Genomic DNA, 25,121 nt, shown 5'->3' with positions numbered 1-25,121 from the left:
AGAGAGAGAGAGAGAGAGAGAGAGAGAGAGAGAGAGAGAGAGGTCTCGCCTGACTCAGCAACACGCACGCGGACGAGCATACACACAGACACACACAGCAGAGCCAATAAGACGCGCGTGCCAATGCATGCAAACAGCCCGACCAGACCAGGACCGAGCAGCAGCAGAACAGGTCCGGTCCACACACACCAGTCAAACACACTTCAACACGTCGCTGAGCGGAGCTGCTGCTGGTTTTCCTCGGTCAAAGAATAAAAGAGCTTTGTTCTGAGCTGAGCCCAACACACAGAGCTCGTGTCATTAACTTCTACTCTAAATTCCGACACATGAACAGACACAAGTGGTATTTTTTCTGCCCCAGGGAGAGGTATAACATGGCACAGCAGAGAAATATACAATATTTGTTTCCTCTTGGACAAACTACAAAGGTTTCCTGGGTTTTCTGAGGAAAAACTGTCAGACTCACATCCAATATATATATTGCATTCATACTGTACTGTATATATCAAACGATAGATTACACCTATTGCAGAATTGCAGCTATTTCATATATTGACATATAGCCTATTTGTCTACCATTAAAATATGTGGACCTATTTACAGACTGGGCGTTATCAGCAATGTGTTAACATTATAATCAGTAGCCTACATTCAAAAGTCTGAAACCGATTTCCAAAATGTAAATATATACATGAACATTAATGTGTATATTAAAGAGAAAAACATACAGTATTTGAGCATGTAGGGTTTATATGTTTGCTGTTGCAAATATATATGTATTTGCAATAATATAAATGATATTCAATAGGCTAGATGAACAAATTTTACTCTTGATGTTTTATATATTCTATAAACTTCATAAACCCAGAGGATGTTTATATGTGATAATAATATAGGTGATATATGTAGCAACATTACTGTGGCCACGTATAGGTCATATATTACATTTCTGCATGGGGAGCCTTAAAGGCTCTTGTGTCATTCACAACCGCAATGAATAATGCATAACCATAAAGCCAAGAGAGTGTTTATGCCTGGATCTGAATGTCCTGCAAGTGCAACACTGTAAATCCATGCTGCTTTCATGCAGTGCTAAACACAGGAATAAGACATGAGCAGTTTCCCCAGACAGCCTGCTCCTTGTCTTGACAAACAGCCCTCGACTTGACCTCCTGCAAATGACCACCTGCACGTAATGGTTTCTGCCTTGTATCAAGATTCTCAATTTGACTACATAATCATATTTTAATATTTAATGTGTTGTAACTCAGCCTCCTCCTTGCCTGTAACCCAGGGGCCCTCTGTGCATGTCTTGATTGTATTCAAAGCGTCACATAGGCCGAAGCCCTAAGAGGGTGTTGTGAGTTTGCTGTAGGCCAGAGACCAACGTCATTCATGCACACAGGAGCATCGTTCACCAGAGCCCCCGTGTGTGCTCAACCCATGGCATTTTAAGCTCTGGTGCCATGTCACTGTTTTAGCCTGCACTGTGGGTACAGAAACAGAGAAATAATGTGAATGTGACAGGCTGGCTTGACCTTTAACATCAAATGGTGAAGAAATGATATAAACCAAGTCTTTTACATTGCAAACTATAGAAAAGCAATAATTCAAGATTCAGATTTTCCACCAGAAGCCACATTATAAATAAATACCTTTCAGTTGCATGTAACTTGTATGACAAATTTGCTCGGCATAGGTTATTTGTGTATAGCTGAACTGAATCTTGCCATTCTTAAAAGGCAACTCTGGTGTGATTTGTTCAAATGAGTATCCGTTCACTCATCATGAATAGTTCTGCTCCGTCTGCGAATAAAAGAAAAAATATGGTTCATTGTTTCCCGTGGCTCTGGAGGGAGCTCCTCTAATGTCTGAGGAAAGAAAATCACCCTGATTGTTGCACTGGGCTGAAGACTTTAAATTTTTAACAGGAAGCCTGTTATCCACTGAGAGTGGGGAGTTTTAAAGACAATGTTTTATCAAGATGCATTATGGGAATTATAGGAGGCAGTGTTTCTTTTTTTTTGGAGCTTAACCCACACTGACGAGAAAACTAAAAGTCGCTGTATCTCAGTCACTGCTTGATGAATTTTGATCATCATTTCTTTCAGCCTATTTCTTGCACGTCCCATTTCTGAGGTCTGAGCAGTGCTAAATCTTTTGAGAACCACTTAAAGCATCACAGCGGGCCACAGCAAAAGTCATAGCCCAGCGAAATGAGATAAAGTCCTGTCTCCAGAATGTGTATATGGAAGGAATAGTTTATTATATAGACACTTTGGGAAATACACTTATTTGTTTCTCACTGAGAGTTAGATGGGAGGATCAATACCAGTCTCATCTCATTTCTGTCCAATATGAAGCTGGAGCCAGCAGGCAGCTTAACCTGGGTTACATCAACATCTGGCCTGACTCAGTCTAAAGCTATGGACACACTCCCCGACTGCGTCCAGAGTCACACATGTTTGAACTGCTACGACTAAAGCAGGGCGGGGTCTGTTTGCCTTACACACCTGCTGATTTAAGTCTGTACCCCATCACACACTAACAGATTTCTGCGCCAACTTGCCATGCTGACTGTCCCCAACTAGTGCTGACTGACTGTGAATCGTGGGTAAAATCGGGTAAAAAAAACATCATGGTGTGTCCCCAGCTTAAGAATGAATTAATGAATGAACTAGCTTCCTCTGAAGGGAGCCAATTACTCCTGTATGCTCAGCTAATGCTATACTGACTCCAGCTTCAAGTCATGAAAAAATATTTCATCCCATGCTGATTTTTGCTTTTACACTTGATCAAATGGAAATTATGAATACGAATATGAATTACTTTATTAATCTCCAAAGGAAAATTCAAATTAATTTATAACCTTGATATTATTTCTGGAGCTTTTGTTGATATTCTGTCTCGCTCTGTTGAAATAAATGTACCATAAAAACTACAGAGCGTCCATTTCTTTGTGGGAGAAAATCAGCAGGGGATCAAATACTTATTTTTCCCACTCTTCCTTTTACAGAGAATAACCTGTTTTGATTAATGTTCACAACAAAACCTTGAATTTCTGTAGGCTGCCTAATGTGCAGCACACTGACTGGACTGTAGAGCCCTCCAGCAAAGCACAGTACCTGTCTGAAGCTGCTGTCCACACACCTTTTAACAACCCCAGGGATTTGAGTTGTGTCCTCAGCAAGGCTCTTTTTAGGATTTTCTTTTTTTTTTTTTTTTTCAGGTGCTGGGGGAATTCTTTCCAGTCGACCGAAAACACGTCACAACACAAATCCCAAATGTCAGATGGCTATATGCAACCAGATATCCATGTTGTCTGAGGTAATGGTAATAAGAAGCAGCCACTATTGTGGTACTATAATTATACTTCACATTAATGCTCCACTTTAGGGCATTATTGATCTGTATAAACCCTTTCATCTTATTGATCTATTCAGTGCATGCATAATAAACAAGGAGTATTGAAAAGCACTTACGCTGGTGTGTTCATGCATCAGTGTCTAATTTGAGAACAGAGAATCGGAAATCAAAAGTCATAACAAAAACTTTATTAATGTGATGGTTTTGAGAAAGAAAAGTCCACATGACATGGAAATATAATGTGACCCGACGTTTTAAGAAGAACATTTCATGTGTGTTTCCAGTTAAACAAGCCACAAGTAAAGCATTTAAAATTCAAAACACTCTCAAACTCATTAAAAACGAGACCTATTTTGAGGTCATGCAAGCCGAACTGATTACTTGAAGTGGAGCACTAAGTCATTAAATATCTGACACCCTCTCCATACAGTCATCATGCAGTCATCATGCAGTCATTTGGAGGTGGGTCAGGGGAGACTAAAAGGAGACTTAGGGGGATGCCATGTGCATCCACTATCAAGACTTTTGCTTCTTCTTTTTCTTAGCTGCCTCAGCTGCCTCGGATGCCTCAACCTTGGCCCTCTCTATCTTGCCCTGTTCTCCCTGGTAGTAGTCTGAGTCCATATAGCCCTTGTCCTCGGAGAGCTTCACGTAGACTTCTCCGTTGGTCTCGGTGACTGTGTGCGTCCGCTGCTTCAAACCCTTGGAGTACCATCTGGGCACAGGCGGCTTTTCCTTGGGGTTGGTGCCCTTGTAAATGCCCTCCCCTTCGGCCAGAGAGATCTTGTACTTGTGCTTCGGACAAACTATGCACATCTTGCCATCAATTTCCTGTATGTGTGTGTGTATGTGTTGAAAGAACACAGGTAAACAATGATAAGTGGAGGACACTTGGACCCGTTGGCATTTTAATATTATCTTAACAAGACTGTATTAATGCTTTGCAGGTTTGATGTCTTAATTACAGTATTCCTGCAGGCCTGATAACACAGCAGCTATACCTTTACGTATTTTAATGCAGGTGAACTATCCTGTGAATGCTGCAATGGAGCAACAACAACAACAGAAAGTACAGTGTGGTGTTTTAACTTAAATGTCATTTTGGCTTCCTGCCTCGGGGTTAGACAAAAAAAGAAAAGAAAAGAAAAAGCAACCTTTAATCTCTTAAGTCAAATGTACTGTACACCTCACCTCAATGTCTCCGTTCTGCAGCATTCCCGCAGAATCTGTTGGAGAAAACAGAGGATCAGTGTATTGTAGAATAAGCAAACAGTTTACAGCACACTAACATTTTGGCTGACTGGACATACTTTCAGGGTGATATGTGCTAAAATGTCCTACGGATAACAATTTAAGCCAGCCCAGTGTTAAATGTACCATGACAGGACTTCTATTCACGGCAAATTATTGTTTGAAGTGGTTCACTGAAGATTTGCCAACAATGCTTTCAATACTGAGGAAAATACATGTTGTTGGATACATTTTAATTGGCAGTTATGTACTTATCATGTATGTTCAGGTCACACATTTTTAATCTGCTATAATAAAAAAAGCGGCAGTTTTGATTTTAAGATTAGAGGAACTGTAGGCTACTTACGATAACAGTAGGCGTCCATGGCAAAAAAGCCTCCCTCGTGGTAGATGACAAGTATATCTCGATCCTCCACTGTCCTGCAGGAGCGTTTCGCTTTAACCAGTTCATCCCTTTTACCCACAAAATGCAGCCCCCCTGCAGACTGCTCCTTCTCCCCCATGGCACACTGTTCACAAGGCAACCAGGAAACATCACAATTTAGCATTTAACACCATGAAGCAAACTTATTTTTCCATTAAGCATAAACCCCAAGACTGCCTGGTTATTGATATCAGTGTCTTCTGTGCGGCAAAAATGAGAACTCCCACTGAAAACTTAACTACATGCAAAAAGTGTGGCTTTTGGATTTGTCACAGGGATTATTGTGTTGGCACCTCCCATCACAGTTGTCATCTTAAATTAAGTCCACAACACCTCCAGAGCATCCAGCTTCAAGAATCCAAGCAATGACATGTCTTGGCACTGATTAGCTCTACTTCAAACACACTCAGACCTGCAACATTAATCCCTGATATCAGCCTCATCCTGTAAATTAATATAAGAACAGTGATAAAAATAAAATTAAAGAAAACGGTCAAATACTAAAGGAAGCTTGGTCCATTAACTGTTTAATGGTGGACTATCTAAAAATAATTGTTGAAGTGTGTGTCTTCCCTAAATGTAAAATACCACAGCATATGCCAACTGCTCAGTGACTGCAGCACACGACCGCCATGAAAGTCAGTCATATAAATCTAATAAAAACCACGCTTCTGGATCGTTCATCATGTGAAATCCTGGTGACAATATATGACAAAAACTATCAGGATGCTGGGTAACCTGACCTCAAGTGTGATTCATGTATAGCAGAGTGGAATAATGAGCTCCTCAGTGCAGGCTGAGTAAGCACAGTAGTAGAAGCAGCAGCAAAAGTCACATGCCCCGAAGCCTCTGGCTAAACCAAAGACAGCTACATTTATATGAAGCAAGGAGCAACAGAGCAGCAAAATAATTATTTATGCAAGAGCAATACATTTTCCTCAAGTGAGCCCTCAGGGATTATAGGTTACATTTGTATAATTCCTTCAAAAGTATGTTATGTTTATGCTTCCTCTCGATTTGCCCATCAGTCTGTCACTCTCCCTACATATTTTTTTATGTTTTTCTTGAAAGTAACTAAACACATTTCCCACCCCTCCCGTATTTTGGACTTTACCTTCAAACTGAGCAGCGGTGTCTCTCCTGTAAAGCTGAAGAACTGAACTGACAGCTCAGGGTTGTGTGGGAAGTGCATGGGGCCCGATCTCTATTATCTCCAGACACAAGCTGTCTTTACACCGGGTACGTTTCTTATCTGACTCCCACAGGCAAAAACAGTCATTTCATTGTAATAAAATACTTTTACATAAAACCATTTGTTTAACTTGTTCTTTGGAGAGTTTTACATCACAATAAATCTCTTTATGTAAATGTTATTATTTCAAATCTATTCATATTTTCATTTATTAGAGCATTTAGTCTCATCAGTCACCCGTTTTGTGTCTGTAAATTATCATGACTTCTATTCCATCATCATCATTATCTGCAGTTGCATCCAAGTAAAAGGGGTTATTGAGTGCAGTCAGTCAAGCATGGCGCCTAAGCTGCACAGTTTTGTGGTACTTCACTTGGGTATTTCCATTTTCTGCTTCTTTACTCTACCACTTTTAAGAGGTATTTGAGAGATGTTGCACTCTGTACCTGACCACATTGATTTGCAGTGCAGTCGTACTAATCAATTCAAACAATTCATCTGAAAAATAATAAAAGATTACAGACAAACATAGCCAACACCTTATGGACTTACAATAATAATAACAATCCATAATAATATCAATACTCCATCAACACAACATAAGAGTAGTGTTGAAAATTGACTTGCTACATTAACTTCAGACTATATCAAACTCAGATCAACAGCAAACAAAGAGAGAGGCCGAGAAAAGCCTGATCAAGATCTCTGAATAAAGAGTATAGTTTAACTTGCTTTTAGCATATCTTTCATTAGTTGTAGTGGCTATTTGTCTTCAAACAAACTTCAATAAATCAAAAAGCAATTGATGCACTGTGATGTGGTTTACACAGGCAAAAGAATCCGTTGTCCAAACAGAGCTATGCGTTCTCTTCATAATAATGTTTACACTACAGAGACCCAACAGTTTCCACCAAGAGCAAGCAAACATGGCAACAGTGGCCTGTGAAAAACTTCCTTATAAGAGGCAGAAACCCGTTAAGGAGAACCAGACTCAGGGTGGACGGCCTTCTGCTTCAACTGGTGGGGTTGGAGAGGAAGAGAGAGGAAGATATATATAGAAGCATATTGAAATGTAATAACACTAATAATAGTTATAGTATAATATTGCAGCAGGCATTACACAGGATCATGTGGTTCACAGCTGCACATCTGGACTTACCAAGCTCACTTTGCTGTAGCTAGCCTACCACAAGGAACTAATGATTAACAACAACAAAAACAAACGTACTAATTAAACTAAACTCAAAACGTGCATATATAATACATAAATTAACAAACAAAGCTGTAAATTGCTCCTCAGTTAGTAATTCTCATACCACTGCTGCAGTTTTACAGAGCGGAACCATTTGTCTCCAGAGAGGAGGAGCGCGGACGGACCCATTTCTCAGTGCACCGCTCAAGGCCCCTCGAAGATAATCAGCCGGTGTGAAACAACCAGAGACCAGTCAAACACTGTCACGGTGAACAGACCGTAAGTTACTGACATTTCTGGGGATCAGAGGCTTAAAATTGTCGGTCCGACTGACAGAGTTTGTGCTCGGAGAGTGAAACAGTGAGAAATGTTGTGTGGAAACATCCGCAGTGACGATAGAAACTGTAACTTAAAGAGCAGCTGCAGCTTCAGTCTCTGATGATCGGAGCTCCGAGCTGAGGCTAACCAGGAAATTATTTATTAGGAACCGATTTATTGTGCGAATGAAACCACCACGTTATATTTAAGAATATAATAATAATAATAAACAATTGGTGGTTTAATAGTGACCTTCATGTGTTGTAAAACTTTTGCTTTATTTGTGGCTCAATGTCCGATTCGTTATTTCTTCACTTCTTCTTCTTTTTTTTTTCATAGGCAGGGCTCCAGACTGACCCTAAATGGGGGCAATTTGCCCCTAAGTAAATTTTTCATCTACTTGCACATATGTGCAACCAGGACATTTTCTGTTTTATTGTTAACAATGGTGAAACATGGAGGGGGCGACTCAAAGAGTCTGATCTGTCATTACAGGTGACAAGCGTGAAGTGAAGTGTGTGTGTGGAGATCATGAATGAAAAGGAAGTGTGAATATTTGCTTTGCAAGTCGATTTATGTTGTCGGCCCCTAAAATTTCTGCTTGTGCTCCTACAATTTTAAGTTTGGAGCTACTGTGCTCCTAGCAAAATAAGTTAGTCTGGAGCCCTGATAGGGCACTTTGAATCTTTAATTAAATCACACTTTACCCCCAGATTTCCAATCATTTTCCTGAGTTAGAGAAAAAGGTTGAATGAATGAATTGATGATTTACTCAGACTAAAGCTAAACCCAGTATGGCCAGTAGCCTATGCAGGATCTGAATTGGGGAGGCTGCATGAAAAAGAGCTGGTATTATTACCCCGTATGGTAACTGTGTGTCTACTTTTAGGAAAATCTTGACCAGCAGCACTGGTCAATAATTATGAAAATCAAACTACCGACTGTGCATGAACATGTCACATGAACAACATACATACTTAAATTAACATTATTCTTAAATGTTTTCCCCAAATGTTGCAGGAAGCCTTCAGTCTTGTGGGTGAATTTCTCTGAATTTCAGCAGTTAAAAACATTCAATTTCAAATCATCAAACAGGGAGATGGCGCTGAGAGCTTGTGGCTTTATAGTGTTTCGACGTCTGGCCAGCTGCAGTCCCCCACCAGACAACATCGAGTACCTCCTCCTGCAGACCTCTTATGGGGAACACCACTGGACTCCACCCAAAGGTGTTTACAAGTTCAAAAACTACATTTCTCATGTAATTAATGACATAAACTTCTGTGCTAGATTCTTTTCACATAGTGCATAGCAATATATAACATTTGTGTCCGTTGCATTTTACCTTTCCACCATCAGGCCATGTGGATCCAGGTGAAGACGACCTCACCACGGCCCTGAGAGAGACCAAGGAGGAGGCGGGGTTGGGAGCAGAGCAGCTGCAGGTGATGGACAACTTCGTGCACGAGCTGCGCTACGAGGTGCGAGGGAGACCCAAGGAGGTGCTGTACTGGTTGGCCGAGCTCAGAGACCCGGGGACGGCAGTGACTCTGTCCGACGAGCACCAGGATTATCGCTGGGCCCGGCTGGAGGAGGCCTGCACCCTGGCCCAGTACAAAGACCTGCAGGACACACTGAGAGCAGCACAAAGACACTTACAGGCTCAGCAGGACAAACAGTGATGTGATGGATGAGATTTAGACTGAACAGAGGGAGGGGGGATGAGTCAAGATGGGGAATAATCTGGCATTATTTTTGACAAGTGTGAAAGTACTGCCTTTAATAATCTGCCTTCTCTGTTTAAGATCTTTGTCTCGACTGTGCAGTCATATATGGAGACACAGTTGATTTTCTTCTCTCAAAACAAAGGTGAGCAGGCAGGAAATTAATCAAAAGCTGAAAACCGGATTTCTGATTCTATCTCAGTCACTGCACAAAAAGATGAGTATCTGTGTCTCGCTGCTTTCAGTGTAATGATCTGAAATATACACTTGGAACATAGAGCTGTAACTAAAGAAAGGAGGCACCCTCTTAGTCCCACTGTAAAACAAACAAAGGAGAATACGTTATATATGTGGTAATACTGTTTTATCTATGTCTGTAGTGTGAATCAGATTTATCCAAAATAATAATAATAATAAAAAAAAGGTTTTACTTTTTGTTGCTTATACCATAATATTCCCAAGGGACATAGATGCAGGGGGGATCTTACACTCATAAACAGAATAGATGCAAGTATCCATTATTGGGCTTTAATGGTCGTATTAACCCGACTGAAAAGGCAACTGCATAAAAAAATAAATTGCAAACTGTCGATGCCACCACAGGGTGGGGACAGAAACAACATATTTTTCCCCACACAATGGTGTCTATTTACTACCACAGGCTCTACGCTGCAGGCTGTAGCAGGACACCTTAAATGACCCTTGAGTTCAGCGACAGCTTTCATGGTTTTCTTCCAGTTCTCAGTTTCAAAATAAAAAAAGAGATGCACATTTTACAACTGCTGTACATAAGTTCCCCTAGAGAGCAGAAACCAGTGATGGATATTTATAAAAATCAAAGACACGTTATTATCAGGATTTTTATGATTCTAGTTGACTAAACTCATCACAAACAATCAATATCAAGGTAGCCGCATTTTGTTTGGCGTGATATCCTAAACTTTATATCACGTCGGTAGCACCTTTTGATGAAACCATTTGCAAACTGGTTCATCGTCAGCTATTATTGTCTGCAGTGAAAAACAACCGACAACAATAGGAAACACAGAGAGAATAGGGAACAGAGAGAAGGAATTGGGTCATTTGAGGTACTGGCGACTAGTTCTCATTTTGAGATGAGGTGATTGAGCAGTGGCACGGACTGCTGACAATCTGGGCATAATGATAATAATAATGAAAAAATATGCATTATGTAATTTTTTTTATCAGTCAAAACTTGCAACGCTTTGAGTTATATTTTATGTTAACAATACAAACCTAAACTGTTGGACGTGGCACACAGATTTTGTCCACAGAGGTTCTTTTATGTGGTGAATGGTGAACTGTAAATGGGACATAAAACCTTGACCCTGGTGGTCTGGGCTAGTGCTGCTATATTGTACTTTATACAGGTGCATGTTCTCCTCCATCCTTCCTTCACTCTGCTGCATTACATTAACGGCCTTCGCTGAAGGGATGAAATCAGCATAATTAAAGAAACGAATGTGCTCTTTCAACTCGTGAGGCATAATGGAAGTGCTCACATCAATTAACTGCCATTTCTTTTTCAAGCTATTTTGAGGACACGAGGAAACACAGTAAGTGGAGGTCAGTGAAATTTCCCACAGTGACCATGTATCAATTGACTTTCATGAGATAACAGACAGTATAAAGTGAAATGGTTCTACATGCAGCAAAAGATGGAATATTGCTTTAAGACTCAGCAGGGCATCATTGAACCAGTAATTAATTTCATGCCTGGGAGAACATAAAAGTTCCTCTTTCAGTGATAGAGGACAATGAACTGTTCTCAACTGAAATGATCAGTTATATTCACACATTTACACATTTGATGAACAACTTGGTAGCTTTGTGTGATGTTATTATGAAGCATAGGATATCTAACAGCATCCCTATACATTAATTAACTGTCACAATGAATTTTAGTCAAGTCAAATTTACTTTAGAGCATTTTAAAGGGTTGTTTTACCAAAAACTATGACAAAACCTGCTTTCTTGCTATTTCATATTCTAAACATGTGACAATGTCTTATTTAAAAATGGTTCACACTCTTTGGATTTCCTCAAGTAACACGGACATTATGTTTAGAAACCCAAACTGCTTTACATTTTTTAAATTAATATAAGTGCAGGACAAATTGAATTCCACTGGAGGCTTATAGACTTGATACTTCATTATGGTGAAGTAAACTATAAGTTAACATTCACAATAAAACACAAACAATTCTTTATATATAATATTTATATACGTAGTAGTAGTAGTGACCAGTGGAAACCAATAAAATAACCAGTATTGGTTAGGGTTACACCGAAATGAGGTGAAAACCTTTCATCAGGTTTCAATGACATACTGTTTTATTTTGAATGATTTTCCAACTTAACCACAATAACTGTACGCCTCCTTTTGCATATCAGTTTTACTCCAAAAGCCATCTTGCTGTGTTGTCTGCTTTTCATGACACGTGGACTTAGCAACAGATGTCAAAGCCATATTGCAAACAAACCCAACATTGTTTTTTTTTTTTCTTTTTTCTTCTTTTTTTTTTTTTAAACAATAGAAACTTTATGAGTGACATTTGCATCCTCACAAACACATAATGTTGAAGGGGAGAAACAAATGAAATAAAAATCAAAGAAGAAACCAACAAGGACAGCATTAACATCAATAGGTGTGTGGACACGTTGTGGGAGCATTGTGGACACTTCAGTCCATTAAAATGTGTGACTACGGTATGTGAAGGCCTCAGGAGGACCTCACAGTGTTGATCCACACTTCAAATAATACACACTTGTGCACACACATGCTCACACACACAGATTAAATGAACTAAATGATTTCATTCAGTCTTTTGTATGTAACAACAATGTGTATGAAATAACACCTCTACATCTTAGACTACAGTCCTTTGAAGCGAGTCGATTCTTAGGTTGAATTTTGGGAATTTTCCTCATCCCTCAGAGATAATAATAGTTGGTGGCTCTCTTCCCTCAAAAGGCCTCCTCAGATTTTCTCTGCCGGCACTCATTGTAAAAACAAGGCATACCTTTTAGTAAAAAAAGTGAAGGATTTCTAATATTGAAGAGCTCTAAACCAATCATCAAATTGCTATCATCATGGCTACACTACGCTTATACTTTACACTAACAAAAACGATAATGCGGATTCAGGTTTTTTAATTTGCAATAGCAGGCAAAAACTTGGCTTTAAAGCAACAATTCAACATTTTTGGGAGATACGCTTCATTGTTTTGCTGAGTTAACGTGAAAAGGCTGATACCAGTCTCACGTATGTCTGTTGAATATGAAACTGCGGGTTGTTGTATTAATCTAAATGAGTTGATCTTAGATTAGCACAAAGACAGGAAACTGAGGGTAAATCTAGCCAGACTGCGAAAAGGCAGATTTCAGAAACCAAGTCAAGAATTAGCCTAACACAGACGCTCATAACGTAACAACATAAATCATGTCATTTCTATGTTACACATCTCATTCATGTGGATTTTATTGCCTTTAGCCATTTCCCTGTTCCAGTTCCTGTGATAAGATAAGATAACTTGCTACTGACTTTAGCTTCATATTTAAATACTGAATTGTAGAACAGTTCAGAAGTCCAGAAAAATATGCACAATCACTTTCTGAATAAGGGTTAGATAAGAAGATTGATAGTCTACTACTTCGTTTTTCTGTTGAATGTAAAACTACAGCCGGTTAGCTTAATTTAGCACTAATACAGGAAAAAGGGGAGCTTGTCTTTATCCACTCGTACCAAAATCAGCCTATACCATTACCATCATCTCTAAACCTCACTAATTAACATTTCACATCTGATTAATGTTGTCTAATGGTGACTTAAGTACTGTATTATTTCATTTTTTGGCTCTAAGCAGTTCAGATTAACTGTGGAGACACCAGGAAGTTACCACTCGCAGCCCAGAAACAGCTCAGCACAAAACCCCTGTATAATAATGAATTGTTTAATTAGCATTTTCTAGAGCTTAGACATACAGTATGTGGTAAACTTTCTAATCAATGGTTGAACTTTTTTTCTTCTGGAAGCCACGCTAAGCAGCTTGTTATGTCTTTGTGTTGTGCTACGCTAACCAGCTCCCGGTTAACTTCATACTCAGATAAACATTAAGAGTGATATTGGTCTTCTCATCTAACTGACCATCTGAAAGTAAATGAGCGTATTTCCCAAAAATGTCAAACCATTCCTTTAGCAGGTACACATGAGATTGGTGCTTTCTGTTACTGACGATTATTCTACCTCTCTATATGGTGAGGAATGGGTGAAAAATGGTGACCACATCGATAAAAGTTCAGAATCTCTGGCATGAATCCACTTCCTGCTGTGCCTTGATATCAAATATCCATTTAAGATTTGGTTCAGGAGTGAGTTTCCTGTCCCCCGTCCCCAAGAGAATCCAAGCCGGCAAAAGCACATGGCCGGGAGAAAATGTTTCACTCCTTTGGCTTCACATTAAAATCCAAAAGGAAATCTCTTAAAGAGTTTATTCAAACAGCGTCAAATCCACTACATGCATCCAATGCTCCATAGTCTTTAAAATGAGAGGTTGTGGGGCTGTACTTGGTTTCCTTGGCATAAAATCCAGCCATGTGAATCAAAAGGTTTGTCCCAGTGCTCCATTGTGTTGAACAGGGCAACAGATTTACACCCACGACTGTTAACACGCCGCTCAAATGGGTGGTTCGCTCAATACCGTGCAGGTACTATTAGTCACAGTATGCTGTTCAGTGCGTTCAGAAGTTTAATACTCAGAGGGTGCTTGTTTTAAACCAGCCATATCCTCAGCTTGTTCAGGCCTCCCAAACACAGCACTAAACCACAGCGCAAACGCACCGAATGTGTTTTCTTAACTGGACAAAGTTCAAAAGGTCATATGGGCAAACCCACTTGTGTGACAGACCTCTGCACCAGTTCCACAGAGACAGGAACGAGAAAACCCTGACGTCGCAGTCAAAAGATGAATCGTAAATGTAGATATATATACACACACACACGCAAACACACACACATACACACAGATAACAGGCAATCAGTGTCATATTCATTCAAATGCAATTGTGTAGCTAAGCTGCATGTTGATTTTGTCCCTGTTGATCAACAGACTCTGGATGTGGTGTAAGCACGGTAACAACGTCCAATTTTCACTAGGTTGCATTGAAGCAGAAGTTGGAGTCACAGCGCAAAAACGTAACATTTTCACATCTATTGCAACAAAATGTGAGCAATGCCTTGAGGACAAAGTCCCTACAGGTGTTTTTTGATTTCTTTAAAAAAAAAAAAATCTGTCTAGAGCCTACCAAGAATAAAACAACTTAAAGGACCCTAATCAGGACCAACAGCAACACTCAATCACGTGTAAACACGCTGGCGGTGGAATTGGAGACTTTCCGTTTACTCTCTGCCCTCTAATAACACCCAGTGATGCAGAAAATAAGAAAGAAGAGGTCGTGGTGAGGAGCAGTTTGTGTATTAAGTTTCTCTTTGACTGTTTTTTTTTCCTCTCAGTGAAAGTCTATTGAGGCCCTGAGGTTTAAGAGGCAGAGAGAGGTGTCGGGAGGCGACGTGAGAAAAGGTCTTAACCTTGTTCACCCCCCAAAAACAAATGATGCTGATTTGAAGTAACTGTGAGGGAGCAAGTTGTGATGGACACTACTGAAGGTGAGTCCAAGAAGGTGGAGTCACGGCAAGAGCCTGTGTTTCCAAGTTTAAGTTGATTGCATCAAAGTCAAACAGACAGGCGTGAGAGGGACAGAGATATTCTGCCACGGGACACACTGATGGACAGTGACGAGACAAGCTGGCCAGTGCATCATCTGGTTAATGAGCCAAACAGCAACGAGTCCATTAGCCAGACTGTCTGAGACATCCCAGAGAATACAAGGGACAAGTCAGGGAGGACTGAATGTAAACCGACTAAACAAGAAAAGAAAATTGAAAAAACAACCACAAACAAACAAACAGAAAAAACAAAAAAACAGCAACAAGTGAAGAAGACACAGTGGAAAGAGCCAAATAACACAAAACCATACAATCCGACATGGGGCTGGCAGCGGAAGAGCTGGTCCAGCTACAGTGAGGTTCAAGAGACCAACCACCACAACAACAGTTTGTTTTCATCATTTATCAAACACAGACAAGTTGTTTACTTTCTGGATGGTATTCAAATACAGAATACGTTATATTCAGAACCGGAGTTTCATCTGCAGGTAATGTTCATTATTAATTACGGCAAGATTTTCTAAAAATTATTGCCACATCGTGTGTGCAGTTTAACTCAGATATTAACACGTGTATGCTCCTACACTATGTTGTATTGTGGTCTGTAAATTGTTACTACTGCTAATGCTTAACATAAGAAAGGCTGGGAAGATTTTTTTTTTTTTTTTTTTGAACAAACTTTAAGTCATTTTTATGGAAGCAGGGAACAGACCTTGAGATGGCACCATGGTAAAAAGAGACGGAGAAGCACAACATAACACAACACAACAGAGAAAGTCCTATTCTGGTCGACCAAAACTATAGTTAAAAGACAAATTGTCACTGCAGCAGTCGCCAAACCATTTTTTAAAAGGCAAAACAAGTCAAATGGTTTCGCATGGACTGAATAATACTGCAATTTCATTGTTGAGACACAAGAAAAAATACATTACAGTACAGTATGCGAGGAGTTAAAGATTCAGGTATGAGGATATTTTGCCTCTTCTGGAGTCTGTAACTTGCACATGATTAATCATCACTCACTGACCACAGACTAAGGCCCAATCCCATTTCTCTTTTTTACCCCTACCCCTTCCCCTACCCCTTGCCCCTCGCCCCTTGAAACGGAGCTACAAGGGGTAGGGGTAGAAAGTCAACCCCTCCGAATTGGGACACCCCTTCAACAATCACATACGTCATCACGTAGTCTCACTGGCTTTTACGTAAGCTGATGCGGCGAGCTTTTGCAAATAGCCGTGTACCATATAACTTAATAAAATAAGATAAAACATAATGCAGGCTGATCAGTTCATTGTAAAACATTTATTTGCTGATGTAAATGTGGTGATTTATGTACACAGAGCCCAGAGGCAGTGCTGCCTGCTCCTCTGTCTGATACACACATGAAGCTTCACTTTTCATCCAAATAAACTAATGTTACTGACACAATTGTCAGATTTCATCAATGAGACCAACATTTAAATGCTGAAAAGAATTTAACATGCCGGTGGTAAACCTCTAAAAACCCGCGGATAAGTTAATTAACGACCGCCTTCTCTCCCGGCGGGACCGGGACGAGGACGTAATTTGGCCGGCGGAGCAGCGCTGCAGACCGGCTGCTGCCTCTGTGAGGAGCCGCTCCTCCTGGAGCTTCATTTCTCCGAAAAATCGTCGGAGCAAACTTCTAACCCGCCGTCATTTGGGTAAACTAACCGCACACTTGGGACCTAAACAGTTACTTTCTCGCAAGAAAAAATATTAAAACTTGATAATAACCGCGCTACAGTGAGAAATAAAACAGCTTTTCGTTTTACAGCCACCGCTGCCGGCTGCCGCAAGATGCATTCTGGGAAACTTTTCATACCCCTCCGTTTGGAGTGTGCCTCTGAAAAATCTCCGTTTGGAGGGCTATGTAGCCCTACCACTTCCCCCTACCCCTCTGTCCTGACGGGGATTGGGACACCCCTACCCCTACACGTGAACGCGCAAAACGGAGGGGTAGGGGTAAGTGGTAGGGCCAAGGGGTGAAATGGGATTGGGCCTAATACTGCTCTACTCTGCAGAGGCGAGGCCATCATGTCGGGTTTAAAGCAGCGTGGCAGAAGATGGATCCTCGGCCTCCTCGTTGGGAACGTTTAAAAAAAACGTGAATTAGAACATCAGAAACTCTCTCAGCGTTCTCGTTAACGGTGCTGGGAGTAATTTCAAACTCTGCAAAAAACATTTCATGCTGGACAGTGGACAGAGTGCAAGCTGTAATTAAGGCAAACGGTGGAAAAAACACCAAATCGAACGTTCAGTGAAAAAAGTACCGACAAACTTTTGCTGAAAATGTGAGTACTGTACGAGCGTTTGAGAGCCAATAACTGGCGTTGGTTTAATAAATGATGAAAAGTTTTTTGGCAGTAGACTTTTGACCCCCACTGTATGTGCAAACATACACATACACACATACAAACACACAAACACACACACAAAATTGTAACGTAACACACATAAAGGAAGGAGGGTTGGTGGGGAGTTGGCAGGGCGGAGTCATAATCCAGATCATCACGAGTCTTCGTTGCCAGAGTCGTCCTGGTTGTCGTATCGTCTGGTGGACGTCCCGCCGTCCTCCACGGCGCTGAGCCCCCCGGCCTCGCCTACGGACTCCATCTCGCTCTCGTCCTCCTCTTCGTCCTCCTCCTCCATGTCGTCGTCGTATAGGTCGTCGTAGAGGAGGTCTGAACTGCTGTCCTGGGAGGGAACCCTGGTCTGGACGCAGTACTCCGCCAGAGTGGTCGGCACTTTGACGCCGTCGCGCTCAGCCTCCGCCGCTGTGGACATCACCTGCTTCCTGTCAAATTCAAAGTCAGGATTGATGTTTAACATATTCCGGGCTGTAGTTATTTAAAGGGATAGTTTCAAATTAAAATTGCACTCATTATCTACTCACCCTCATGTCGACTAAGGGCTGGGAGAAGTTTCAGAGTCCTCCGTGGCTTCTCTGAGTTACAGGGGGTCTCGGCGTAGCAGTGCATGTCCATATAACGGTTGCAAATGGATACCAACTGTCTTCGTAACAAAAAGACACACCAAAGACACACCCGCCGGCGTCAGTGCGATTACTGACGCTGGCGCAAATCGCGCGAGATTTGGACGGACCAGGAAGAGGAGCTTCCACTACAAACAAGCTTGAAATATAGACTTATTTAATTTTTTTCTGAACAATTTCGCATTTCGGGGCTTCAATACAAGACGGACATTACATACGAGCAGCGTGGAGGTATTCGGATGTTTTTTGGTGTGTCTTTTTGTTACGAAGAAAAGTGGTATCCATTTGCAACCGTTATATGGACATGCACTGCCATGTCGAGACCCCCTGTAACTCAGAGAAGACACAGATAACTCTGAAACTTTTCCCAGCCCTTAGTCGACATGAGGGTGAGTAGATAATGAGTGCAATTTGAATTTTGGGTGAACTATCCCTTTAATGTAAGCACAGTGGACAATTAGTCTTTACATGGATAGTGTTAATTACCTGATAATCTCTGCGTACTCCTTGTCCTTGCCTTTGCTGTCCCTCCATTTGCGAAACATAACGGAGGCATCCACATTGGCTGGAGAGAACGTGTTGGGCTCATTGAGCAGTGAGATCACACTAAGCAGGATCGTCCTGATCACCACACGGAGCCACAGACAAAACAGAAAATAAGGACACTGCAATATCAGATCCTGGTCGTTGTATGAAAGAAAAGCTCTTCAGTCTTTTTGAAACCATAGTAATCTCAGTTACATGATACAGATACAGATAAGAGCCAATCTGCTCAGGCTTTCAAATACAGACTCAGCACTTTGGCTTTACTCCTGAAGACAATGTATGTTGCTGAATTGCTAAATTTAAAAGGATATCTGAACGCTACCCTGCAGCAGCAGCGCCTTAATCTTTAGAGGTCGCACAGAACAAAGGACTGTTAAAAACTAACTGTTAATTGACACCGTTCTTAATTTGCAGGATTTGAGAATTACGCTCCGCTGCTCGTGTTTTTCATATTTCAAAATGTCTTCCATCTGTAGACGAGCATGGCAAGTCCTCGACCTCACCTTTCTTATCCCATATTCTATTTTCTATTCCAATTTAATCAGAGGTACAGTACTCTATTGCTGAGCACACTTATTAAATTAAAGATCCCATTTTGTATAAAGTGAGATTTCCATATCCCATCTGATATAAAGCAAGTCTTGGTGCCATATTAATACTGTTAAAGTATCAAAGTGCTCAGTGCACAGAGAAACGCACACAACCTGTATTCAGAAACTTAAAATTAGCAGTCAGTACCTCCCAAAATCTGCTTTATGTTTATGTTAGATCATTCAGTACACAGTCAGCCAATCAGAAGAGAAGCTCGGGAAGTCTCTTTTGATTGGCTCACCAGAAAGACAGGAGATGTAAAGTAGCATATATTTAACTTCTTATGGATATCAAAATTGAAGATGAAACACTAGAAACGTGTAAAAGTATATTCTGTAGATTCACAATGAAAACGTAAAGGGGCGTCTTTGCACATCTGTTTTTTACAGGTGTGTCGGACTAGGATCAGCTGATCCGGACTTATTTGTGAAAAGAGGAATCCCGCACACTGCGCAACTTGCAAAAATACTTTTAATTATAGCAACATTTCGGTCTAAGGACTTTAGACAAACACGCGGCGTCCTTAGACCGAAACATTGCTATAATTAAAAATATTCATGCAAAAGTTATGCAGTGTGCGGGATTCCTCTTTTCACAATGAGGAAGTATGAGAAGTCAATCTAGATATAGTGTTTCCGTGTTGTAGAACAGACTCCAGTGAATGCAGATTTTGTGGGAAGTTACCTGACGTTCTGGGTGGGATTCCACCTTTCAGAGGGCAGCTCCCCGCTCTGAGGGTCATCAACAGGAGGGTGCAGGATGGAGATGCACACATCTCCATTCTGGAGAGAGAACAAAGTGGAGTGGATCAATTTTATTATCTATCTAAAAGCCAAATTGTTGTGGTAATAGCCATGAACAAAATGTGTGTGAAATCAAATGCAGCAAAGTTTTACCTCATAAATGTTGGGGTGCCACATCTTGGTGAGGAAGCGGAAGGTTGGTGGGGAGTACGGGTAGTCAACTGGAAACTTGATGTGAGCCTGGGAGAGCAAACAGAGGTTGACAGTTTTTGACGTGTCTTTACAGTGAGTCCTTCAGGCCCGAGACTCTGGAGAGAAGTGAGTTGATGCTTTGGCGGTATCACTGGTGCAGCACAGTGAGATGTGAACGTGAAAAATACATTTAATCTCTCAAAATAAACCAAAAAAACATGTTCGTAAACTGTGCAATGTATGCTTTCTCCACCACAATAAAATACAGTCTTCCTTCCTGTTGCCCAAAAAGAAGAAGTGAAATAGCATCAAAGAGTTGAAATATTTTGCAAGTGCTTATTGAGATGCAACTAATTATTATCACCATCATTATAAGCCTCAGAAACCAGAAAGGTGGAGAACAGCTGTTTAACACTGAACCCAGGAAAAGATAGATTTGAAATGTCCAGACTAGAGAAAGTCAATGTGATATAATATAAAATAAAAACCTCTCTTGACTGACTGCTGCAGCCTTCCTGGTTGATTAATTACAAAACATTTCACCACAGTGGCTTCCTGTACCCTTTAATGTGATATAGTTCACCACAGAGAAATATGTCATACTCTGTGCAAAGCCGGCAATCACACAGAAAAGAAAGCCAGACAGCTTTACCTGGCATAACGCTAGGTGCTTATGTTTTTGTTTTTCTTGCCAAAAGCGTTGCACAATTATCTAGGTGAAAGGCTTGTAGGCTTGGGTGTGTGTAACCCACCCCCACCCCCACCCCCACCCCAACCCCTCACAGCTCTCACTGAACTGTGCTGCCACTGAGATAGGGCTATCATTACTCCGTGCACGGCTGCAGCCTTGGGACATTAAAAACACAGATGTCGTGAAACACTGGCACGAACCGATGTCCAATATCTATCAGTTAGCACACCACACACTCCCATATGCTTGACTATACGTGGTGTGTTATTGACCTACTGCACTACAGGAGTCATGCAGGTCAACAGGAGAAACCAAGTAACATAGTCACACAATTTAATATATATATATATATATATATATATATATATATATATATATATATATATATATATATATATATATATATATTGTTTTACCAATATTAATATATAGCCTACAAATTATATTTCAACAAATGTATCTTACAGTTACACCTGAGCCAACGTGTAACAGCCAAGTCCTTTCTTGCTGTAGCACACCAGACTTGACAAGTCAGCTTTAGAAATATGTCTGTAATAAAAATCGGTGTCACAGCGGTTTAGGAGCAAGCACCATTTGTCTCAAAGCAAGAAAGGCATGGGTTAGTTAGTGTCAGCGGAATGAGGCCTTGAATTTAAAGGCACAAAGGGAAACTCTAAATTTCCCATTAAATAAATATATTATATTATATATTACAGACTTCTCACTGATGACATGTAGTGTATATTAAGTAACTGTATTCAAACTTGGATCCTTTTTAGTTGCTCTGATGTCTCTGCCGGGTTTTTTTTTCCTGTTGCGGTTTAATTTTATGTGTGAAGGTTTTCCTTGTCTGACCTCGGGGTCTAAGGATAGATGGTGTAATATAATATGTTGCACAGAGTGTAAAAAACCCTCTGAAACAAACTTGTGATCCAAGGCTTTATAAATGGAATTGATTTGGCCTGGTGTGATAAAAGATATCACAAGGATGTCTCTGTTAAGGCCAAAAGGCTGAACATGAAGTGATCAAACAGTGGCCAACTACATGAGTAGATGGGAACACCTGCTCCGTGTTATTTTGGCATTCCCGGACAGCTGCAGCTGCATCTGCATTGCCCCGACTTGAATGCGGGCACTCACTGTACCGCATACTCCAGATAATTCACTGAATAAGTAACATGAAAGAAAGGAAGATGAGTCTCATCATGCCCTTCTCTCTTACTCTTTCTCTGTGCTGAGGTGCCATTTATATCGGTCTCATAGCTAAAAATAGCCGTCTGAAGCACAACCATCATACAGTGAGGGGGGGGAGAAGGCTGGACAAGGAGAATGGAGGGACAGGGGAGAAAGATTTAAAATAAAAAAATAATAAAGAGAGAGAAAGAAATGGCTGCAGAGTGCTAATCTAAGACCATCTGAAATCAATTGAATGCAATCCAATACAACAATTCTGACACAAATCCACAAATCCTACCACACTGAAGGTTACAACAAGGTTTTTTGATGCTGTCATACAGGAGTTATATATGTTTATGTTATAGCATTGAGGTCTGATAGTACAGATGTGACATTGAACTTCAATTTGTTCATAAGTGTGTTTAATATTCTGCCTGCCTCATGTCTCTAAATGGGAGAAAAAAATAAACAAGCACCTCTCAAAATAATCTAATCAAGTGCAACACCACTGACACCATTGTCCTTAGTAATAAGATTACCATTATCATTATAGGTAATAAGTAACTCACACATTATCAATGATGTGACCCATAACTGAGTTTCATAAACATTATGAGCTACTTTGAGGGGTAAAACAAAACTTACCCAGTAACACACATGAACTACTGTTTATACTTTTAATCAGCTTCATGGACACGCTTCATTGTCTAAACATGGAGCTCTGCTTTTCATAATCTGGTATTACAAAGCGCTGTGTCCCACCTTAAAGTAGCCTCCCTCATACAGGGTGTTTGGGGGTCCGAAGATGGCCACTTCCCAGTTGTAGAGGTCAGACTCCTCCACCAGAGTGATGCGAAAGCCCTCCACCGGCTGGTCCTGCAGAGACTTCAGCTCCATCATCAGGGCCTTCTGGGAACTAGGGGTCGCCTGATGGGCCATGTTAATCCCACTTCTGACACACCAGTGGCCACAGATTAGTGATGAGGTAGGTAGGTGGTATAGGTGAGGTAGGTGCAGAGAGGAGATAGAAAAAAAAATAAAATAAAAAAATCTTAATGTTAGTGTCAAGATTCTACTTTAAATTCCATGTGTTTTCAATTTCCCCCCAACAGCTGAGTGTGCAGCAAACGCCTCCCATCTGTTAGCTCTGTTTGTATTGGCATTAGCCTGTCTAGCAGCAAAAAAACAATAACAAAAAAAACAAAAAAAACCGCAAGGACAAGAAGAGAAACAGCTAAACGTGAACAGATAACAGCCCTGCTGCTGCTGCTGGTAAACTCAACGAAACAGATAGGAGAATTCAAACACAAACAGGATATGTGGCCTTTCCAAAGCTAGCTCAGGTCAGTGCTTTTTTAAGTAACGCAGGCCCTTTTATAGTGGAGGGGGGAGAAGAAAAAAAAGCAAAGTTAATGAAAAGTGTTTACCTCTGTCTCCTTGCACTGTAATGTGTGTTGGTTTCGTTACAGCTGCTGGACACTGAAGGGGAAACTCATTGGCTGTCCATGTTAGCCTAGCTAAGTCCTGACAAAGACAGTGACAGGAGCTGTGGGTTGTTTTCTGCTATTAAAAAAAAAAAAAAAAAAAAAAAAAAGCCTTATGGCTGGTCCTCGTGTTGTGCTTCCGAAATTCTTTGTGTGCCAGTGTTGACAGTTGACATGGAGCTAGTATCAGTGTAAAGTCACGGTCTCCTGTGGATCATTCTTGGGTTCAACAGAGGAAAACCCCCCGCTCTCTCCCTGGCACAGTCTCTCCGTGTTGCTGCTTTTGCTGCTGCTGCTGCTGCTGCTGCTGTTGCTGCTGGTGGTTCGGTTCGGACAGGCGCTCAGCTGATCCCTGCTGCTTGTTTGTGTTTGTTTATCTGCTCTCTGGCTGTCTCAACTTCTCCACACGTCAGCTAAACCCCTACCGAGCAACAACTTGGTTCAAATGGAGCAGCTTCCTTCCCCCCCCTCCCTCTCTGCTCTCTGCCGTCCCCCTCCGGCACGGTGGCAGTGCGGGAGCCCGATAAATTCAAAGCCCACGGTCGCGAAAAGAACAGTAAAGTGAGAGGTTTTACACTCGCGAATTACAGTGGATTTAATCGATTTTTATTTTCTCCCATCGATGCTTCCGGCTATCATTGCGCGTGTCTGCGGAACGTAGAGCACGCACGGGTCTGACGTGACGTGCGCGCACTCGATGCTTGAGGAAACAGAAAAAAGAAAAAACACTATTCACTGATAGTTTTACTGATAGTTTTACTCAACAACCATAACCCCACAACATTAATTAAAAAAAATCCTATATTCCTAATTCTGTATCTTTCAATTGATATCATAATAATTAGTTAATAATTTCTTTTTATTCAAGAAACTGAAAACTATTTATTCTGTTATGAAATTTGTCAACAAACAATTAACAATTGCTGCTTGACTTTAGCCATATAGGTATGTCTATGATTTCTTAAGAAATAACACATTGCTTGAATTATTATGAATTTGATTTCAGGTTCTTAAAGAAGTCATTTATATCTCACTATATTTCACAACCATATGTCTTGGTTGGTTAAGCTGTGTTCATTCATTAGGTTTATTTGAGGTCAAGATCCTTTAACATGAAACCTGAAATATCTAACAAAAAATTACTCATGATGACCACCAACCATAAACTATGGTCATAATAATCGTCATCACACACGGATAAACTATTTAAGACAACATTTCAAGTTTCCACAATTAATTTCCAGACATGTATTGTGTTTTTTGTTGTTGTTGTTGTTGTTTTGAGGTAAATTAATATATTTTGACATATTCACATTTGACCACCATTACTTCATTTCAGAATCAGATGTTCTTCGCTATTTTTCCAGAGTGTCATGGAGAAAAATCTTTGTTTAAAGATTGGGAGCAGCAGAGGAAGATCACTCTTATAAAAAGACATCCCAGAGGCTCCCAGACACAGTCATTTTGTGTGGGCT

At 40.7% G+C, this 25,121-nt stretch overlaps 3 protein-coding genes across 4 annotated transcripts; 1 reads left to right on the top strand and 2 right to left on the bottom strand.

The window, feature by feature from the left end:
• Window positions 1-3,586: 3,586 nt before the first annotated feature.
• rfesd (Rieske (Fe-S) domain containing) lies at window positions 3,587-6,206 on the bottom strand. Of its 2 annotated transcripts, XM_083971059.1 has the most exons (4): window positions 6,156-6,206; window positions 4,964-5,126; window positions 4,558-4,592; window positions 3,587-4,197 (listed from the first exon to the last, which is right to left on the bottom strand). In XM_083971059.1, the coding sequence occupies exons 2-4, from the start codon at window positions 5,118-5,120 to the stop codon at window positions 3,883-3,885; spliced, it is 507 nt and encodes a 168-aa protein (XP_083827185.1). In that variant the 5' UTR covers window positions 5,121-5,126; window positions 6,156-6,206; the 3' UTR covers window positions 3,587-3,882. The 2 variants fall into 2 exon arrangements, with proteins under 2 accessions (XP_083827185.1, XP_083827184.1); XM_083971058.1 differs by lacking the exon at window positions 6,156-6,206 and having other exon boundaries at window positions 4,964-5,188.
• Window positions 6,207-7,628: 1,422 nt separating this feature from the next.
• On the top strand, window positions 7,629-9,894 carry nudt2 (nudix (nucleoside diphosphate linked moiety X)-type motif 2). The gene is made up of 3 exons (XM_083971494.1): window positions 7,629-7,704; window positions 8,839-8,969; window positions 9,100-9,894. The coding sequence occupies exons 2-3, from the start codon at window positions 8,843-8,845 to the stop codon at window positions 9,420-9,422; spliced, it is 450 nt and encodes a 149-aa protein (XP_083827620.1). The 5' UTR covers window positions 7,629-7,704; window positions 8,839-8,842; the 3' UTR covers window positions 9,423-9,894.
• Window positions 9,895-11,461: 1,567 nt separating this feature from the next.
• Window positions 11,462-24,285, bottom strand: ube2r2 (ubiquitin-conjugating enzyme E2R 2). The gene is made up of 7 exons (XM_083972272.1): window positions 23,590-24,285; window positions 22,925-23,114; window positions 20,257-20,343; window positions 20,045-20,142; window positions 18,710-18,844; window positions 17,231-18,025; window positions 11,462-16,243 (listed from the first exon to the last, which is right to left on the bottom strand). Exons 2-6 carry the CDS (start codon window positions 23,099-23,101, stop codon window positions 17,740-17,742), a joined length of 783 nt encoding a protein of 260 aa, XP_083828398.1. The 5' UTR covers window positions 23,102-23,114; window positions 23,590-24,285; the 3' UTR covers window positions 11,462-16,243; window positions 17,231-17,739.
• Between the last annotated feature and the right edge of the window lie 836 nt (window positions 24,286-25,121).

This window comes from Trachurus trachurus (assembly GCF_905171665.1).
Source record: "Trachurus trachurus genome assembly, chromosome: 5".
NCBI classification, from domain to species: domain Eukaryota; kingdom Metazoa; phylum Chordata; class Actinopteri; order Carangiformes; family Carangidae; genus Trachurus; species Trachurus trachurus.
Note: the sequence above shows the minus strand (reverse complement) of the source record. Positions and strands in the feature narration are given on the sequence as shown.